The 17,693-nt window shown below is 47.9% G+C and overlaps 4 protein-coding genes across 4 annotated transcripts; 2 read left to right on the forward strand and 2 right to left on the reverse strand.

The window, feature by feature from the left end:
• Positions 1 to 250: 250 nt before the first annotated feature.
• Positions 251 to 3,046, reverse strand: SAMD00019534_106410 (hypothetical protein; the record flags this gene model as incomplete). Its single annotated transcript, XM_012894076.1, has 2 exons — positions 251 to 2,859; positions 2,986 to 3,046. 2 exons carry the CDS (start codon positions 3,044 to 3,046, stop codon positions 251 to 253), a joined length of 2,670 nt encoding a protein of 889 aa, XP_012749530.1.
• Positions 3,047 to 4,591: 1,545 nt separating this feature from the next.
• Positions 4,592 to 6,643, forward strand: SAMD00019534_106420 (hypothetical protein; the record flags this gene model as incomplete). Its single annotated transcript, XM_012894077.1, has 1 exon — positions 4,592 to 6,643. One exon carries the CDS (start codon positions 4,592 to 4,594, stop codon positions 6,641 to 6,643), a length of 2,052 nt encoding a protein of 683 aa, XP_012749531.1.
• Positions 6,644 to 10,340: 3,697 nt separating this feature from the next.
• On the reverse strand, positions 10,341 to 11,009 carry SAMD00019534_106430 (hypothetical protein; the record flags this gene model as incomplete). Its single annotated transcript, XM_012894078.1, has 1 exon — positions 10,341 to 11,009. The coding sequence occupies one exon, from the start codon at positions 11,007 to 11,009 to the stop codon at positions 10,341 to 10,343; it is 669 nt and encodes a 222-aa protein (XP_012749532.1).
• A 1,754-nt stretch (positions 11,010 to 12,763) lies between these two features.
• On the forward strand, positions 12,764 to 17,594 carry SAMD00019534_106440 (hypothetical protein; the record flags this gene model as incomplete). Its single annotated transcript, XM_012894079.1, has 4 exons — positions 12,764 to 12,920; positions 12,993 to 13,547; positions 13,715 to 16,051; positions 16,132 to 17,594. 4 exons carry the CDS (start codon positions 12,764 to 12,766, stop codon positions 17,592 to 17,594), a joined length of 4,512 nt encoding a protein of 1,503 aa, XP_012749533.1.
• Between the last annotated feature and the right edge of the window lie 99 nt (positions 17,595 to 17,693).

The following is a 17,693-nucleotide window of genomic DNA, read 5'->3' on the forward strand; positions in this document are numbered from 1 at the left end:
AATAATAAATAAATCCGCCAACTTGGATCAATATCAAACAAATAAATAAACAATAACAGTAATAATATACTTTTAGACCTTTGTTTTATTCATATATATAGGTAATCAAAGAGAGTGCTTAATAATAAGGTGTATGTAAATGCCAAAGGTGTTCCACCACATGGTACCTCATAGCCTATTGTAGTTAGTTTGTTGTTACGGACAAGGTATACAGCCAGCTTTGTGTGTTGTGTGTATATGATGACGATGCTTAATTGTAGATGCATTGACCCTTGCCATTGTTCGAGATACATCTCATTCCTGCTGGACAGGCGATGCTGGAGCAAATGTCTGTGGGTGGCTGAGTTGGGATTAAGGTAGTTGGGTTCAAGTCAACACAGTAGGCGACTCCCTGGCGGTCCTCACATCTCTTGCCAGCTGGGCAGATGGTGCCAGTGCAGCAGTTGGTTGGTGCTGGGGTGATGGTGACACAGTTGGCAACGCCCTGGATGTCAACGCACTTGGTGCCAATTGGGCAGACGACGCCGGTGCAGCAGTCTGGTCTTGGGGTTGGCTGTGGGGTGATGGTAACACAGTTGGCAACTCCATTGATGTCAACACACTTGGTGCCAATTGGGCAGGCAACGTTGGTGCAGCAGTCTGGTCTTGGGGTTGGTTGGATGGTGACACATGTGGCAACACCCTGGAGGTCAACACACTTCAATCCAATTGGGCAAGTGACGCCGGTGCAGCAGTCTGGCTTGAGGGTTGGCTGTGGAGTGATGGTAACACAGGTGGCAACACCTTGGATGTCAACACACTTGGCGCCAATTGGGCAAGTAACGCCGGTGCAGCAGTCTGGTCTTGGGGTTGGGGTGATGGTGACACAGGTGGCAACACCTTGGATGTCAACACACTTGGCTCCGATTGGGCAGGTAACGCCGGTGCAGCAGTCTGGTCTTGGGGTTGGCTGGATGGTGACACAGGTGGCAACACCCTGGAGGTCAACGCACTTCAATCCAATTGGGCAAGTGACTCCGGCGCAGCAGTCTGGCTTGGGGGTTGGTTGGATGGTAACACAGGTGGCAACGCCCTGGACATCAACACACTTGGAGCCGATTGGGCAGGTAACGCCGGTGCAGCAGTCTGGTCTTGGGGTTGGGGTGATGGTGACACAGGTGGCGGCACCCTTGATGTCAACACACTTCAAGCCAATTGGGCAAGTGACTCCGGTGCAGCAGTCTGGTCTTGGGGTTGGCTGGATGGTGACACAGGTGGCAACACCCTTGATGTCAACGCATTGCAAGCCAATTGGGCAGGTAACTCCGGTGCAGCAATCTGGTCTTGGGGTTGGGGTGATGGTAACACAGGTGGCGGCACCCTGGACGTCAACACACTTCAAGCCAATTGGGCAGGTGACTCCGGTGCAGCAGTCTGGCTGGGCGGCAACACAGAGGGCAGCTCCGTTGTTCTCAATGCACTTCTGGTTTGGTGGGCACCAGACGCCAGCGCAGCAGTCCTCCTTGGGTGGCTGGGTTGGGTTGGGGACACAGGCGGCCCAGTTGTTCAGCTCAACACATCTTCTGCCCCATGGACAGGTGACGTTGACACAGACGGGTGGGATGGATTGGTCGGCGTTGATACAGGTTGGGCTGTTGTTGAGCTCAATGCACTTGAGGCCGTTGGGGCAGACCACGGAGGCACAGACGTGGGGGATGTCCACGCAGGTTGGCACGTCGTTGACCTCGACACACTTCTTACCCTGTGGGCACTGGAAGTTGGTGCAGCAGTCAGTTGGTGGTGTTGCGGTTGTTGTTCCACCGAGAGTGGCGGTGGTGGTGGCGGTGGTGGTGACTCCGGTGGTGGCAGTGGTGGTGGCGGTGGTGGTGACGAGGGCGCCGGCAAGACAGGTGGCCTTGCCCTTGACGATACCGCAGTGCTGGTTTGGTGGGCACTTGAAGTTGTCACAGGTCTCTGGGACGTTGTCACAGGCGCAGGTTGGGACGCCAGTGTACATTGAGCAGTGGAAGCCGAGTGGGCAGATGATGTTGGCGCATGAGAGTCCTTGCTTGTCAGCGACACAGGTGGCCTTGGCACCGAGCAACTCGCAGTGGAAGCCGACGTCACATCTCAAGTGGCTGCAGAGGTCGCCGCCAGAGGTGCCAGAGGTACCAGAGGTGGAGGTGGCTGAGGTCGAGGTGACAGTGTGTGGGATACACTTTGGCTTGCCGTTGATGAGCGAGCAGAATGAGCTTGGGTCACACTGTACGTAGCGGCAGAGGTCGCCACCAGAGGTACCAGAGCTCGAGGAGGAGGAGCCAGAGGATGAGGATGAGCCAGAGGTACCAGTGGCAGTGGTGCCGGTGGAGACTGGGATACAGACTGGAACGTTGGAGATCATCACACAGTGGTGGGTGCTAGCACACTCGTAACCGGCACAGGTTCTTGGAAGAGTGCCAGTGCTGGATGACGAGGATGATGAGCCCGAGGACGAGGATGAGCCAGAGGATGAGGATGAACTAGAGGACGAGCCAGAGGATGAGCTTCCGGAGGAGGCACCCTTGCAGACTGGGACTCTTGGGCAACAGGATGTTCCGTAACATGGGGTCGACTCGATCCAGTCACAGTTGTCGGCGCAGCCCAGGCTCTCACAGGTGGCGTTGGGCATCTGGTAGTGAGAGAAACCTTTGCTTGGTCTACAGGTGTTCCAGAACTCTGCAATGTCGCCATTGTCTGATTTCATGCAGCTGAGCTCCGAGTTACAGTTGTTATTGCTGACACAGTAGTGCACCTCCTTGCCACAGCATGTATTGTAGAACAGGAACACACAACTTGGGTTCGCCTCACATGTTTGCAGGTCCGTTATGGACTCACAATTGTCTGTTGATATGGTTTGTTTTGGTTGGATGTGTGTCAGTGGACATGTGTGTGGCGTGTTGCCAGTGTGTTTCCGTCAAACTTCCATTAGCCACGCGGAAACACATGTGTTTGAGTTTGATTACCTACCCTGCGCATTGATTGCGACAAATAGTAATGTAACAAGAAGTAAGCAGTAGCGTAGCTTCATGTTTGGTTGTATATTATATATATTATTGATTGATTGTTATATATAATAGTATAATAATATATATAAATAATAATAATAAAGGAGAAGGAAGCAACGTCGATTGATTGTTAGTTGTGATGGACTGGGCTACAAATTGGTTGTTGTTCTTTGTTCTTTGTTCTAACTACTAAGTTGTTTGATTGATTGATTGATTAGTTGGTTATCAGTGACTGATGTGATTGAGTTGTATAGGAGGAGGAAGAGGAGTAGTGAGAGCTGGAAGGATTAAATGAAAGGTGCCACACCAGCTTGTAGCTTGGGAGCACATACATACATGCATTGTAAGTGTAATTTAAGTGTAATCACCTGCTTAATGTGTTGTTGTTGATGTTGTTTAGTGTTGTTGTGTTGATTGTTACTATAGTAGGATGAGGTGAGCCGTGTGCCGCGTGTGGCCAGGCCAGGTGAGTGCAGGAGCATGCATCGGATGCATAGGATACATCATGGTTACTTTGGCGCTGGTGGGGCTAAAGGTGAGTGTGTTGGATTGAATGATTGATTGATTAATGGATGGATGGATGAATGGCTGATACACATGGTGTGATTGATATGCACGCGAATGAGTAGTATATGATATATACTAGAGGCGAGGACTGTGTGTGGGCATTGTTAACCAAACACTACTTAGCTATCACATGCTCGGTGAGCAAGAGAGTGTGATCCCCCACACCCCTTTAGACCTAGGTCACTCAAGTTGGCCAGCCAGCATGCTCGTGTGCTACATGGAAGGAAGTATGCTCAGCTATGGTTAATAATGGTTGATAGGACTGAGGTGATCGTATATATCTAGCTCGCTGCTGATCTGCACATTTCCAGTGTGGCTTAATGAATGAATGAATGAGTGAATGAGTGAGTGAGTGAGTGAGTGAGTGTGTTCATTCATGCAACACCACTCTAAGTTCTTCATTGATCACCAATGTGGTGTGGTGTTTAAAGGTCAGGTAAGGTGGAAGTGAGTAAGTGAGTGAGTGGTCCTCTCCAGCACAAGCCCACACTAGATGATATGTGTTTAAGATTGAGTTGGGTTGTGTGTATCTATACATCCCTCCCTCCTGTGCATTCATACAATCATTCATTCCGAATGGTTCACTCACAGCAACAGCATCAGTAACAAACCAGAAGTCATCAATAATCATGAGCTCTTCCGCACTTCATTCAAATTCTATTTAGTATTGTGAGGTTGTTGCTCTCGGTATGATATGAATATGAGTAAGGTATAAGAATATACATGTAGCAAAAGCACTTGGATATGAATGGTTGGCGTCTGTTCAGGTCTTTTTCGAAAGAGAGATTGGTCTAATTCATGGACCTGTTGGTCCGTAACCAGGGTTAGGAAGTAAACATGCAGAGAAGTAATCGAAACAAACCTAGTGTATCTGGACATGAGCAATAATGAAGGGAGTGACATGACGCGACTTTATTGTTCTTGCCAAAAATGTTCACTTTGTTGTGATATTTATTGTTGTTTGTCATCATGTACATGTATAACCAATCAAATATATAATCATGTCAGTCGATAAGCTAATAATCAACCTCGATAGCATCGACATCAACAATAATGATGATAATGGCGATGAAGATAAAACTACAACAACAATGATGACAACGACACCATCAATCTCATCATCATCATCAATATATAGGGTACTGAGTAATAGGACATTGCTTAGACGTATTGTACATTATGCAATGGAGCATGAACAACGGTTGGAGGAGATGCATCACCTCTCCAATATATTGGCATTCAAGAGATCACATGGCAGGCTGTACGCACACGGTTGTGTACGCCGCTATTATAATCAATGGAACACTGTTGCCGACATTTGCCGCAATGGACACTTTGGCCTGCTGGCTGAGAAGCACTTTACTCGTCTATCCTTTGACGACATGGCCGCCGTCGAGGCGGTGGTCTCACACGTGAACCGGGGTGACCTGTTCACGCACATCTACAATACACATCGCGAGCACTTCCGCTACTCTCAGCTTCTTCAGCTGGCCGCCACGCACAACGATTCGCTCGAGGTGGCCGCGCTGCTGTTTGGCCAGACGCAGCCGATAAAGTTCTCGCGGCTCGAAGTCTTTGAGAACGCATGGATGAGCAAACACTTTGACACAGCTCGCTTCTACTTTGACGCCATAGTTGGTGAGGGCTCATTCACCAAGGACGAACTTGTTCAATCATTGTTGGGCATCAATGCGCGCAACTACCGACATCAACCAACCTCTGCTTCTGCGTTGTACTCACTCTGCGACGCGGCACTCATTCGACGCGTATTGGAGCAATTCCCCGAGTTGGCACCATCAATGCGCGAACACGCTCATCAACAAACGAGATATATAATGGCTACGATGGATTGCGAGTTCATCGAGGAGATGTTTGGACACGACAATCAGACAAGCCTGATACGCGGGCTCATCACCAAGGGCATGATCTCACCAAAGGATGTCCTGCTGACCATCTGCAACAGGGCCTACAAGTTTGAGTATGACGAACACATCAAGGTCGTCCATTTGATTGGCCGATACTTCTTCCAGGACACCTTTGACTTTGGCCAGCACGTGGACGACACTGTGGACTCATTGATCAAGGCGTCAACACACACGGCCAGACAACAATGCGCCGACTTGAACTTTGTCATCACTACAATGGACCCCGACGCCAGTGTTTTGAGTCGGAAGCTGTACAACCTGATGAAGCTGGTGGTGTGCGTCAGCAAGATGTACTCCAATCTCTTTGCACGATTGAGTGATTTCTCAGTGATGTTTGCGCGCAAGGTCATCAAGAGTCGTGAGATAGGACTGATTCCGTACTTGTTGGACTTTAACGACAGCCAACCAGTGCTGTCATGGTTCTGCCAGTTTGGCACACTCTCCCAGGTGATGGCCATCCATCACATAATGATCGCACGCGGCACAACTGGCCAGCATTTGACCGACGCGATGGTGTCGGCCTGCAAGAACCCCGACCCACAGGTCGGCTTGTCAATACTACACTATCTATTCCCATCAAGAGATGTCGTCAGCCTGATGACATTGCCGACGATCACATCATTGGAGCTCAAGGCCACTGTGGAGCAACTACAATACATACTTCGAATCAAACCCAATCTGGACGTCATGTCACACGTCGTGGTGTATGACATGAACCTGCTGCGGTACATTCTTATGTCACTACCAAGGGACTCGCGCGTACATCATCAAATCGACTATCAAACAATCGGCCAAGTGGCAGCCAAATGTGGAAACATGGAGATAATAATGTTGTTGGTGGAGCATCGACCAGAGATATTCGACAACAACTCTGTGTTTGTGGATTATGCCTATATTGGTTGTCATTTCCAGGTGGTCAAGTATCTATTAGAGTGGACCTCGGTCAATGTAGAGATATTCGGTGCCACTGGATGGCAACTTGCTGGACAACTTGGTGACATTGACCTATTCGAGATGGTCAAGAGGCATTCAAACTCTGAAGAAATAGACATTACAATTCAATTTGCCAAGCAAGAAGGTCATCAACATCTACTCGACTACATCAAAGAAAAATACAATGTACAATAACCCTTACCCTTACCCTTGCCCTTGCCCTTGAGGGCAACTCTTTCGGTCGTTTTTTTGAAAGAAAAAAAGAATAAATCAAACAAAGACGCGAGTCGAGTGGGAGAGTGGGCTTGTTCGCGCGAGAGAGAGTTGGGGTGAATGCATGTGCTCAACTCAAGCTCATGGTCATCAATCATTCAATCAATCAAACATATACTTAGTTGTTGTTGTTATAATATATACATTCATACATATATAGATAAGAATGGACAATTTGATTCAAATATCTATTCATTCACTGCAACATACGTTGCATCATGATCAAACAATCAGACAACAAGCCGAGGATCAACTTCAAAAGGTAGGCCACACGACAACGATAGCGACATCGATGACGACGAATGACAGGAGACACTCAAAGGGGCCTACCTACCCATCAATCAATGAACGAACAATGACTCTGACACACATGTCAATCAATCAAACAGCTTAAATCACAGGAAGGATTCCCTCAGGTGATCTTGAGAGTTATAGCATCGAATGAACTTGATGTATCGATTCGTCAAGCTGGTGCAGTGTATCTGAAGAATATGATCGTTCATAAGTGGCGTGGATACGTGTCTGATGAGCCACAGGCAATCATGTCCGACACAGACGCCTCATTCATCAAGGAGAATATACTCGAGGCATTGGTGCACTCGCATCATCTCATCAAGAACCAGGTCGAGCAGATGATTGAGATCATCGCCAACAGAGACTTCCCCGAGAAGTGGCCATCGCTGCTCGAGAAAGTCCATCGGCTACATCGGCTCGGCAGACACGGCGTTGGTCATGGCCGGCCTCACCGCACTGCAGGTGGCCATCAAGAAGTACCAGTTCATCCCCGAGGGAGAGACTCGTCGCAAGCCACTCTTTGCCATCTGCGACCGCGTCTTCCCGCTGCTGCAGGCGATCCTCGCACAGCTGGTAGTCGCGCCCCTCACCTCGGTCGAGGCCGCCGTCATGCAGCGCAGGATCTTCAAGATTTTCCTGTACACGATCAACTTTGACGTGCCCAGCATCGTCGTGCAGCCCGCCATCTTCAACGCGTGGATGGAACACTTCTTCCGCGTTATCCGCGCGCCAATCGCCGAGCCCGCGACCACCCCCATCGCGCTCGCCAAGCACCCATGGTGGCTGCTCAAGAAGTGCGTGGCCAACATCCTCAACTCACTGCTACGCAAACAGATGCAGCTGCGCAAGTCAGACTTCCAGACCAAGCGTCTGCTGGCCGAGCTGTTCATGGACAAGTATGCACTGGCCACCATGCAGCTGCTGCACACCGAAGTGCTGCAGGCCCGCGCTGCACACAACCCCGCACAGCAGGGCCTCTTCCACGAGCGCTACCTGCAGTTCGTCGTCGAGTTCTTCACCACATCGATTGGCTACGGCAAGCTGTACCCAGTGCTCAAGCCCGCATTGGGCACATTCATCTCGCAGATCATCTTCCCTCTCGTCTGTTACAGCGAGGCTGACGCCGAGCTCTACGAGGAGGACCAGCATGAGTACCTGCGCTCGCAGTTTGACACAATGAAGGAGTACTACACAGTGCGTTGCGAGTGCTACAACTTCCTGCTGGCATTGGTCGAGAAGCGTGGCCGCGCCAACCTGGACAGCATCATGCAGTTCTGCATTGGACACTTGACTCGCTACAATCAGTTGCCCGCCGATCAACGCAACACCAGCGAGAAGTTTGGCGTCTTTTCGATCATTGGCGCGCTGTCCACCTACCTCAAGAAGATGGAGCCATATCGCTCCAATCTGGAGCAGATGATGGTGCTGCACGTGTTCCCCGAGCTGTCCAGCCCGCTGGGCCACATGCGTGGTCACGGTGTCTGGCTGTTTAGCGAGTTCTACAACATCCAGTTCACAAACGCCGCCAACTTCTCGAGCGCGCTGCAGCTGATCTTGCACCTGCTGTCCGATGCCGACCTGGCAGTGCGTGTGCGCGCTGGTGTCGCCATCTGCAACCTTGTGCGCGTCAAGCAGGGCACTAACGACTTGCGCCCCGTGCTCGCTCAGCTTCTGGACAAGATCTTTGCGCTGATGGGAGAGATCGACTCTGACGATCTCATCACCTCGCTCACCTCAATCATTCGTCGCTACAAAGAGGAGATCGCACCACTGGCTGTCTCTCTCACCGCCAAGCTCTCCGAGTCGTTCATGCGTCTTGTCGACCAGGATGACAACGATGACTCGGCCATGGCTGCCCAGGAGTGTCTCACAACCTTCCGCACGATGCTCAGCGCAATGATCGATGTTCCCGATGTGTTTGTGCAGCTCGAGGGCACCATTGTTCCCGTGCTCGAGAAGATCATCGTGCCCGAGCACATCATGTTCTTTGAGGAGGCCATGCGTATCCTCACATTCATCACATTCTACCCGCGCACCATCTCCCCACAGGTCTGGTCGCTCTTCCCCAAGATCATTAGCGTGTTCCACGACTGCGCCTGCGACATGATCGACAGCATGGTCAACCCACTCGACAACTTCATCTCTTACGGCACCGAACAGTTCCTGGCCCCTGGCACACCCTATCTGGGCATGATCACAGGCATCTTTGAGAAGATGGTTGGAGACATCAACATGCCATCGTACGAGACACAAGAGTCCTGCAAGCTGATGGAGTCGGTTCTGCAGCGCTGCCGTGGCCGTGTCGACCACATCATCGACCCAGTCATCAAGATCGCGTCCGCCCGTCTCCTCAACAAGTCCAAGGAGAACCAGATGTCCAAGGAGCTGGTTGTCTACCTGCTGGAGCTCATCTCCAACTGTCTGTACTACAACGCCGCACTCACCATCCAAAGTCTGACGGCCAACAACCTGATCCAGCCCGTGTTCGAGACCTGGTTCGCCAATTTGAAGAAGTTCCAGCGCTTCTACGACAAGAAGATTGCTGTCCTTGGACTGTCGTCACTTCTGACTCTTCAGCCTGCACCAGCATTCGTTCAGCACGGCGCGCAGCTGCTGCTCAACAAGATCATGTTGCTGATGAAGGAGATGCTGTTCATCGAGAAGAAGATCGAGAAGGAGGATGCCGAGGCTGCTAAGGAGGCCGAGGAGAATGGCGTGGCTGGCGACGAGGAAGACGAAGGCGAGGAGGACGACGAAGACTATGATATTGCAAACGACGACGATATGTACGACGAGGATGGAAACTTTGAGCTGATGGCCGTGCCTGACAACGAAGACTATGTGGACGCCGAGGAGGTGTACCTGCGCGACCTCGAGAAGATGACCAAGCACTTTGAGGAGGGCGGCGAGCTCGGCGACGACGAGGAGTACGACGACGAGTGTGAGATCGAGGGCGAGGACCTGGAAGGCGACGACGAAGAGGAGCTGTTTGAGAACGATGGCGATGCTGGCAGCTTCGAGACACCAGTGGACGACATTGACGAGTTGGAGTACATGATCAATTGTTTCACCGCATTCTTCAACAACAATCCACAGATGACCAACACGATCCTGGACGCCAAGCAACATGCCAAGATCCAAAAGTACGCAGAGTTGGTGCCAGTGCGCAAGGCCAAAGAGGCCGAGCTCAGAAGACAGGAGGAAGAGGAGGAGGCAGCACGTCTGAAGAAGAAGCAACTGAAGCAGCAACAGCAACAACAACAACAACAGTAAATAAGAGTAATGGAATTATTTATTATATAAGTCAATCAACATATCACATGTATTACATAAGTGAACAGTTACTGCCCCATGATGAACCAGAAGAGGACTGTGAATTGGACGATGATGATTGTTTGTGATTGGCATTCCTTTGCTTTCTCGATGGTGGTGGAACTGATGATGGGGACGATGAAGCGGGTATTGATATCTCCTTGAAATGGAATGGTAGTCCCCAGTCTGGACACAGCGTGACAATCTGTGGCCTGCCATCCTTGACCAACACAAAGTCCTTCTGATAACGATAGCGTAATATTATGTCCTTGTCCTCCTCCTCATTGTCCACGTCCAGATCATCGACAAAGAATCCATTGCGTACTTCCATCGCTCGCTTGTTTGAGTGTTTGGACCCGCCTAGCAGGGGATCGGTCGTCTGCAACTTGTTGATGCCAATAGATGACGACCAGCCGCCGCCACTTTCAGACATGTTGTCAGACGTCGCGTTGGTAAACTTTGACTTGTAAGACTTGATTCTAAAGATACATGTATCTTTGCTCTTGGTCTTTATCAACGATGTGAAATAATGTAACCAACTATCATTTATCGCTATATGTTCGTTTAGATTTAGAAAGCATGAAGATGTGATGCCAATGTTGTTGTCGGCTGCATCATTGTGTGAACGATGTGATGATGTCGTTGTCGTTGTAGTAGTTGTGAATGCACAGTAGAATGCCATGCGTATTATATCATTGAGTTCATTGTCTGATTGAGTGTTCAGGTGATGTTCATTCTCCTCACTATTCAAAGGTCTAAGGAAATCGAGTGATGGCACCTTTTGATTAACCAACGCTGTTGCAGCCCTATCATATATATCCATATACTGTCTCCAACTTGTCTTTGAGAATGATCCCTGTTTTGCCTTATCATCAATAATAGGAAGTTGTTCTATAACATGTTGTTTTTGTTGTTGATGTTGAACATTTGTTGAACGATGTTGCTGTTGCTGTTGTTGATGATTATGATGTTTTGATCTATTCTTGTTTGTCATTATTGATTGATTATAAATATATATATATTAGTATTATTATTATAACAATATGAACAAACGATGATAGACGGATGTCCTTTGTTCGAACAAACCAGGGAGTGATGTGCTTGGTGTGTGTGAGTGGGAAGTATAAGTTGTTGAAGTTGTGAGTTTTTGGAAGTTCTTTGGGTTTTGGACTTTCAATTTCAGTTGTGATGAAAGTCAAAGATCACAATAGTTATAAAATAATGGTGGTCACTAATGGGGTTAGCAACGTCGATCGGATCATCAAAGTACATCATATTCCATTTCCGGATAGGATGAACATATTATTATAACCTTGACCTGTCAACGTGTTCACTCGTACTTGAATTCATTCATCATTCATTCATTCATTCATTCATTGGACCAGATGATTATAAATAACTCATAATGTTGAATAATAATTAAATCATTAATAATAATAATAATCAATCAATAATATTAATAGTTATAATTATAAGTATGACAATATTTTGTATTGCAAGGAGACAAACTCCATGTCAACAAAGAATACAAATATTGTTTATATTGGCAGTTATTATTCAGATTGGATTCTTGGTAACTTTATATGTTGAACCATTAAAGTTGATATCAAGGAGTAAACTTGATATATCAGGTACACTCACAGAGAGATTAGCAATAGTAATAACAAGTAATAGGACTGATAATATTAGATCAATGTTGAAAAGAACAAACTTTGCACCATTAGTACCATATACATTAGAAGGAAATGATCAAATACATAATCTTACCGGTCCAATCGAGGAGGATATCAAGCGTATATACGTCGAAGCACTCAAGATGTGTGATAAAGTATATTGTTTGATGTTAGAAGACGATGTCGTATTCATATACAAGGACAAAGATTTACAAGATATATTATTCGATTATTTAATATCTTATAATAATGACAATAATTATGTATTTGATTGTTCTAAAAAAGGAATGCTTAGACTAAATTATAAAGTCAATGGAGATGGATCATATTGCCGAATATTCTCTAGATGGGCGATCAGAGACCTTATCCGATGTGTACCAACTTGCGAACTACCAATTGACAAGTGCATCCCAGAATGTATCGCACACGAGTACGAAGAGAAACGATTCCTTCTTGCTCAACATGCTGGATTCAAGAGTAGTAAATGGTAGTTTGTCCCGCAGGACAATGACCTCATTCATTCAATCATTCAATCAATTAATCAATCATTGCAGAAAACAATATATAAAATTTGTTCTGATACCTTGCAATCCTTGCAGGTCCTTCAAACCAAAGACGGGGTTCATCAAAATATCTTGGGTCTGCGTGTGAAGGTTGTCCTCTCATCTTGGTTTTTGACTCAAAACCGAGGCCTTAGGGGTCATCAGAGATTAAAAATCAATCAAACAATTGATTCATCACTACATTATCTATCTCTCAACAAATGAGAACTGTACATATAATATATATTATAACATTGTTATTGACATTGTTGTGTTGGTCATCGATTGGATCTTTGGCCTCACAAGATGTGTCAATCACAATCGATGACCTTGACCAAGGTCCCGACTCCTACGCATCGGATGTTGAACAACCATGTAGTATGTTTGATCAATCAAATCAAATCAAATCAATCAATCAAACAATCATACTAACATAGCATACATATTCAGATATTGGAATAATACATGATTGGGGCTTCTCAATGATTGCCAATAATAACAGTGATCAACCTTGGAGCTATAGTGTGGACCCTGGTGTTGTGGATATTAGCTTCCATAGACAGTTGGACGAAGGATTTCAGGAGACTACTATATTTGGATACTACGCAGCAAAGATTGGAATGATCACTGATTATTATCAAGAGTTTGTCTACTTTTTGAATCAGACTGTCACGCTTCCTGATGTCGGACCCAATGAAGCAGTGGAGGTATCATTCACATTGGATACACCATTGATGAATGTATATATACTGTTTTATATTGATGATGATGTTGTGTTTGATATTACACCAACATTCACTCAATATGAGTCAACGACTCAATCATTCATTATACCATTCACCTATCTAACTGGTAAACGATATACTTTGGCCATGGCAATACTATTCCCAACATCCACTGTAAACTATATATACGTCGAGGACTACAAGGCCATGCGAATACCCATCCAGCTCAGTAGTTGCAATCAATCTTCGACATCTGACATCGATCACAACTTTGGCAAAGGTTAGTCAAATCACCACTCGCTCAAACACTCAATCAATCATACCATCCTGGAATCATTCCAATACCTCAATGATGCCTCACCTTGAATCATTCGAGGGATAATCAATCACTCCAACTTCCAACACATGATCACACACTAACCCATTGCTACTCACACTCAAATCTAGCTCATGCATACTATGTCTCGACAAATGGAAGTGATATAACTGGAAATGGAACGATGGCGGCACCATACTCATCAGTACAACAGGCGATATTGTTTTCGGCCAACTCAAACTCGACGATTTATTTGATGCCAGGTTCATACTGTGGACTTGGAAACAGTTATTTGGATACCAAAGGCAAGGATATAACATTGCGATCATATGATGAGACCAATCGATCGATAATAACTGGTCAAGATCAACTTGATCTGATATCATTCGTTGCTACCAACGTCTATCACTCGCTTACATTGGACTCTTTGGTGTTTGAGCGGCCCAACACACTGGAGCAAGGCTCGGCCATACTCATCTCGGGCATGTCGCTACTATACGTCAACAACTGCCACTTTGGACGCATGGCCAACAACTCAATCACATTGAACTACCTCAACAACATCCAGTTCAACAATAGCGTTTTTGAAGGATACACTGGCTACGCACTTTATGTGACCGGCCTGTTTGGCGACGAGATCATCTCGATGAGCAACTGTGTGTTCCGCGGCTCGATGGCCGCGTACCTGCTCAACTTACAATGGGCGGTGATCAGCAACAGCACATTGAATGACGGCTCCCCGGGCATTGACGAGGTGCCCTGCGCCCTCTCGATCAACATTGTGGACGCGGTCGATGTGAGTGACTCGCGCGTATCAATGACCACCTGCGCCATGCAGTCATTCCTCCGCATGACCAATGTAGAGTTTGCCAGTGAAGGCTACGACGAGAACATCATCCTGGTCCAGAACTCTGCGTTGCGCATCAGAAACAGCACGTTCCAGCAGTATGCCGCCAACTATGGCATCCTGGCCTTCCAGAGCAATGTCACTTTCGACGCGACACTCTTCAACACGAGCACATCAAACACGATAATGGCGGTGACAAGCCAGCTGATCATCACAAACTGCACGTTCATGGATGAGCTGAACCCGCTCCAAGTCGACATGTCCACGGTCAACATCTCAAACACCATGTTCCAAGGCACACGAGCATTCATATCTGGCACTCAATCGATGATCCACTTGTCCAACAACCGGATGGAGGACATGAGCGTGGGCCAAGCTGGCAATATACTCAACTCAGAGATACACTCCACGAACAACATTTTCCACCATATTGTGTGCAGCAGCCAATCCTTCTACAACCTCTACGAAACAAACCTCTTCGAGACGTCCAACATCATCTCGGACAGCAGTTGCCAGTACATAGAAGCTCGCGCCGCCAGCAACCTGCAAATCTACCACACACAGTTCCTGCGCAACATCCAGGTCAGTCTGATCGGCTGCTACGACACCACCAAGGTCCAAGCATTCAACATCACCGGCAGCTTCAACTCGGCACCTATGGCACCGGTCCTGCACGCAGCCGATGGCGCAATCGTCCAGATCACTCAATCAAACTTTGATCACAATCACGCTGGACAAGGTGGTGTGATGGCCTCGTCCGGCCAGAGCACGCTCAATCTGATCAACTCGACATTCGAACTGAACTCGGCGCAGCAGACAGGTGGCCTGGTCTACACGTCGTCCACAGTGGAAGTACTAATGGACGATGTGATGGCCGTCAGCAACTGGGCCAACGAAGGCTCGATCATATATTACTTGGTGCAGGGGCCACTAATCAATGGGTCGACATTCACCAACAACACACAGACTTATGGCAATGAGGTGGCGCTGGGCACGGCCTACTTCTCCATCATCTACACAGGGCTCAACTATAGTGTCTATGGCATACCACCCAGCATCGACAGTGGCAGCCACGGCTACAGATTCGACATCCAACTGCAGGACGCCAATGGCAACAACTTGACCAACAAGTTCTGTCACACTTCCACGTGCTATGTCTACGTGTCAGTGGGCGGCCAGTTCCTCCAGTCGTGCCAGATCACGCCCGATGGCACCGCACACTTTGTCAACATCACACTGTTTGGAGACATTGGCGCGACGACCAACATAGTGTTCTCGAGCAATGAGCCAAACATCAAAGAACAGACTTCAGAGGTGACGTTCAATAATTGCAGCGCGGGACATATGCCGAGCTCCAACGACTTGTTGTGCTCGCCGTGTCAAGCCGGCAGCTACGGTAGCAATGGACTGACGTGCAGTGTATGTCCGTCGAACGTCGTGTGCAATGGACCTTCATACTTGCCTGCCGATGGATACTGGATAGAGGACAGTCTAGACGACCTTGTAGCATACCAATGTCCGCCAGGTCTATGCCATGACGGAAACTGCAGTGCCGACTACACCGGTCCGCTCTGTGCCGAATGCATTCCAGGCTATTACAACTGTGGATCAGGTTGCAAGCGTATGTATCTGGGTCTGGGACTGGGGCTGGAATGATTCCAATCACAATCAAACACTAACTCAATCAATCAAATCAATCAGATGTGGATGGTCCAAATATTACAGTGATCGTACTCAAGTTGTTGATATCATTCTTTCTGGTACTATTCCAACAGATGTCTGATAATTCAAAGGGATTGGTGACCATCGCAATGTACTTTGTCCAGAACTTGGTGGTGATATCCAATGGCATCAAGTTCAGTATAATGAGCGCTATAAGTGGATCGCAATCTAGTCATACCGGCAGTGGCGGCACGTCATCAATCATCTCATTCATGAGTGATTGTATGGGCCCGATGGGATTCTACACCAATCACTACATCATCCTGATGCAGCCACTCATCATGTTTGCGATACTCTTGGTGATCGTGGCAATGGAGTGGGGGCTGCGCCGCACAGGCATCCTGTTCCGCGTGCCCGTCATCAGAACATTCGTTAACGAGAGTGAGCGCGACTTCCGCTCGCGCCAGTTCTCGGCCTTTATCAAGATCTGCATGAACTCGTACGGCCCCTTCATCACGGAGATCATGCTGATCCTGTTCTGCTACCACGTGGGCTCGTACGTGCTGCTCAACGCCAACCAAGGCGTGCAGTGTGCAGGCGACCAGTACGACACAGCGCGCAAGGTCACCCTCGGCCTCATGTCCTTTGTATTCCTGTTTCCAAGCGGTATCATGGCGTTACTGTTCTATTATCGCCGCAGGATGCACCAAGAGCGAGAGATTGGACGCAAGCTTGGAGTGTTCTTCCTCAAGTACAAACCTCGCTTCTACTTCTGGGACGTTGTGCTGCTGTGTAAGCGACTTGTAATAGTCACGCTGTCACTGCTGCCTCTGGCTGCGCCACAGCGCTCGATCTCGCTGGTGGTGCTGTCGTTTGGATCGCTGTTCCTTCAGCTCAAGTACCAGCCATTCGTGCAGGCCAACGACAATCACTTGGAGACCATCTCTTTGATGTTATTATTCGTCTGTTGTATATATCTTGACAATGCACTATGGGAGACGACCGAACAATGGATCATCATGCTCAGTTTGGTCGTGTTCATCATTGCCGCGTTAAGATTACAATTCGATCTTTATTGGCGCCATGTCAAAGAAGTGACCCGACCCCTTGTGGACAAGTTGCGATCACTCCGCGGACCCACCACATCCACGACAGGCACATCAAGGAAGCGAACGACATCATCTTCATTGGGCAGGTCGTATGATCCATTTGACGACACACCAACCATCACAGATAGTGATGGTGCCAGTCTGGACCCCGAACAATTGGTCAATGAGCACACAAGATTACTGATCAGTAATGTCAATATCAAAGACAATCACTTCAATAGACATCATGGAAGTGATGATGATGGTGAGGATGATGATGACGACAATGACCAAGTCAACGACCAGTCGTCAGCTGACCGGGTACCAATCACTGATCATCAAAGTTATGGAGACTATTCACGAGATGGATCATTGAACTTTGAACAAATAATGATGGTCACCAAGCGTGCATAATAATAATCAATCAGATAGATACTATCTATCCAACATTGTAATCGGAATGCGGTGGTCGTGATTGTGATTGATTGGTGGTCGTGTGTGGACCCACATTTG

The sequence above is a fragment of the Acytostelium subglobosum genome (genome assembly GCF_000787575.1).
Source record: "Acytostelium subglobosum LB1 DNA, scaffold: scaffold28, whole genome shotgun sequence".
In the NCBI taxonomy this organism is placed as follows: Eukaryota; Evosea; class Eumycetozoa; order Acytosteliales; family Acytosteliaceae; genus Acytostelium; species Acytostelium subglobosum.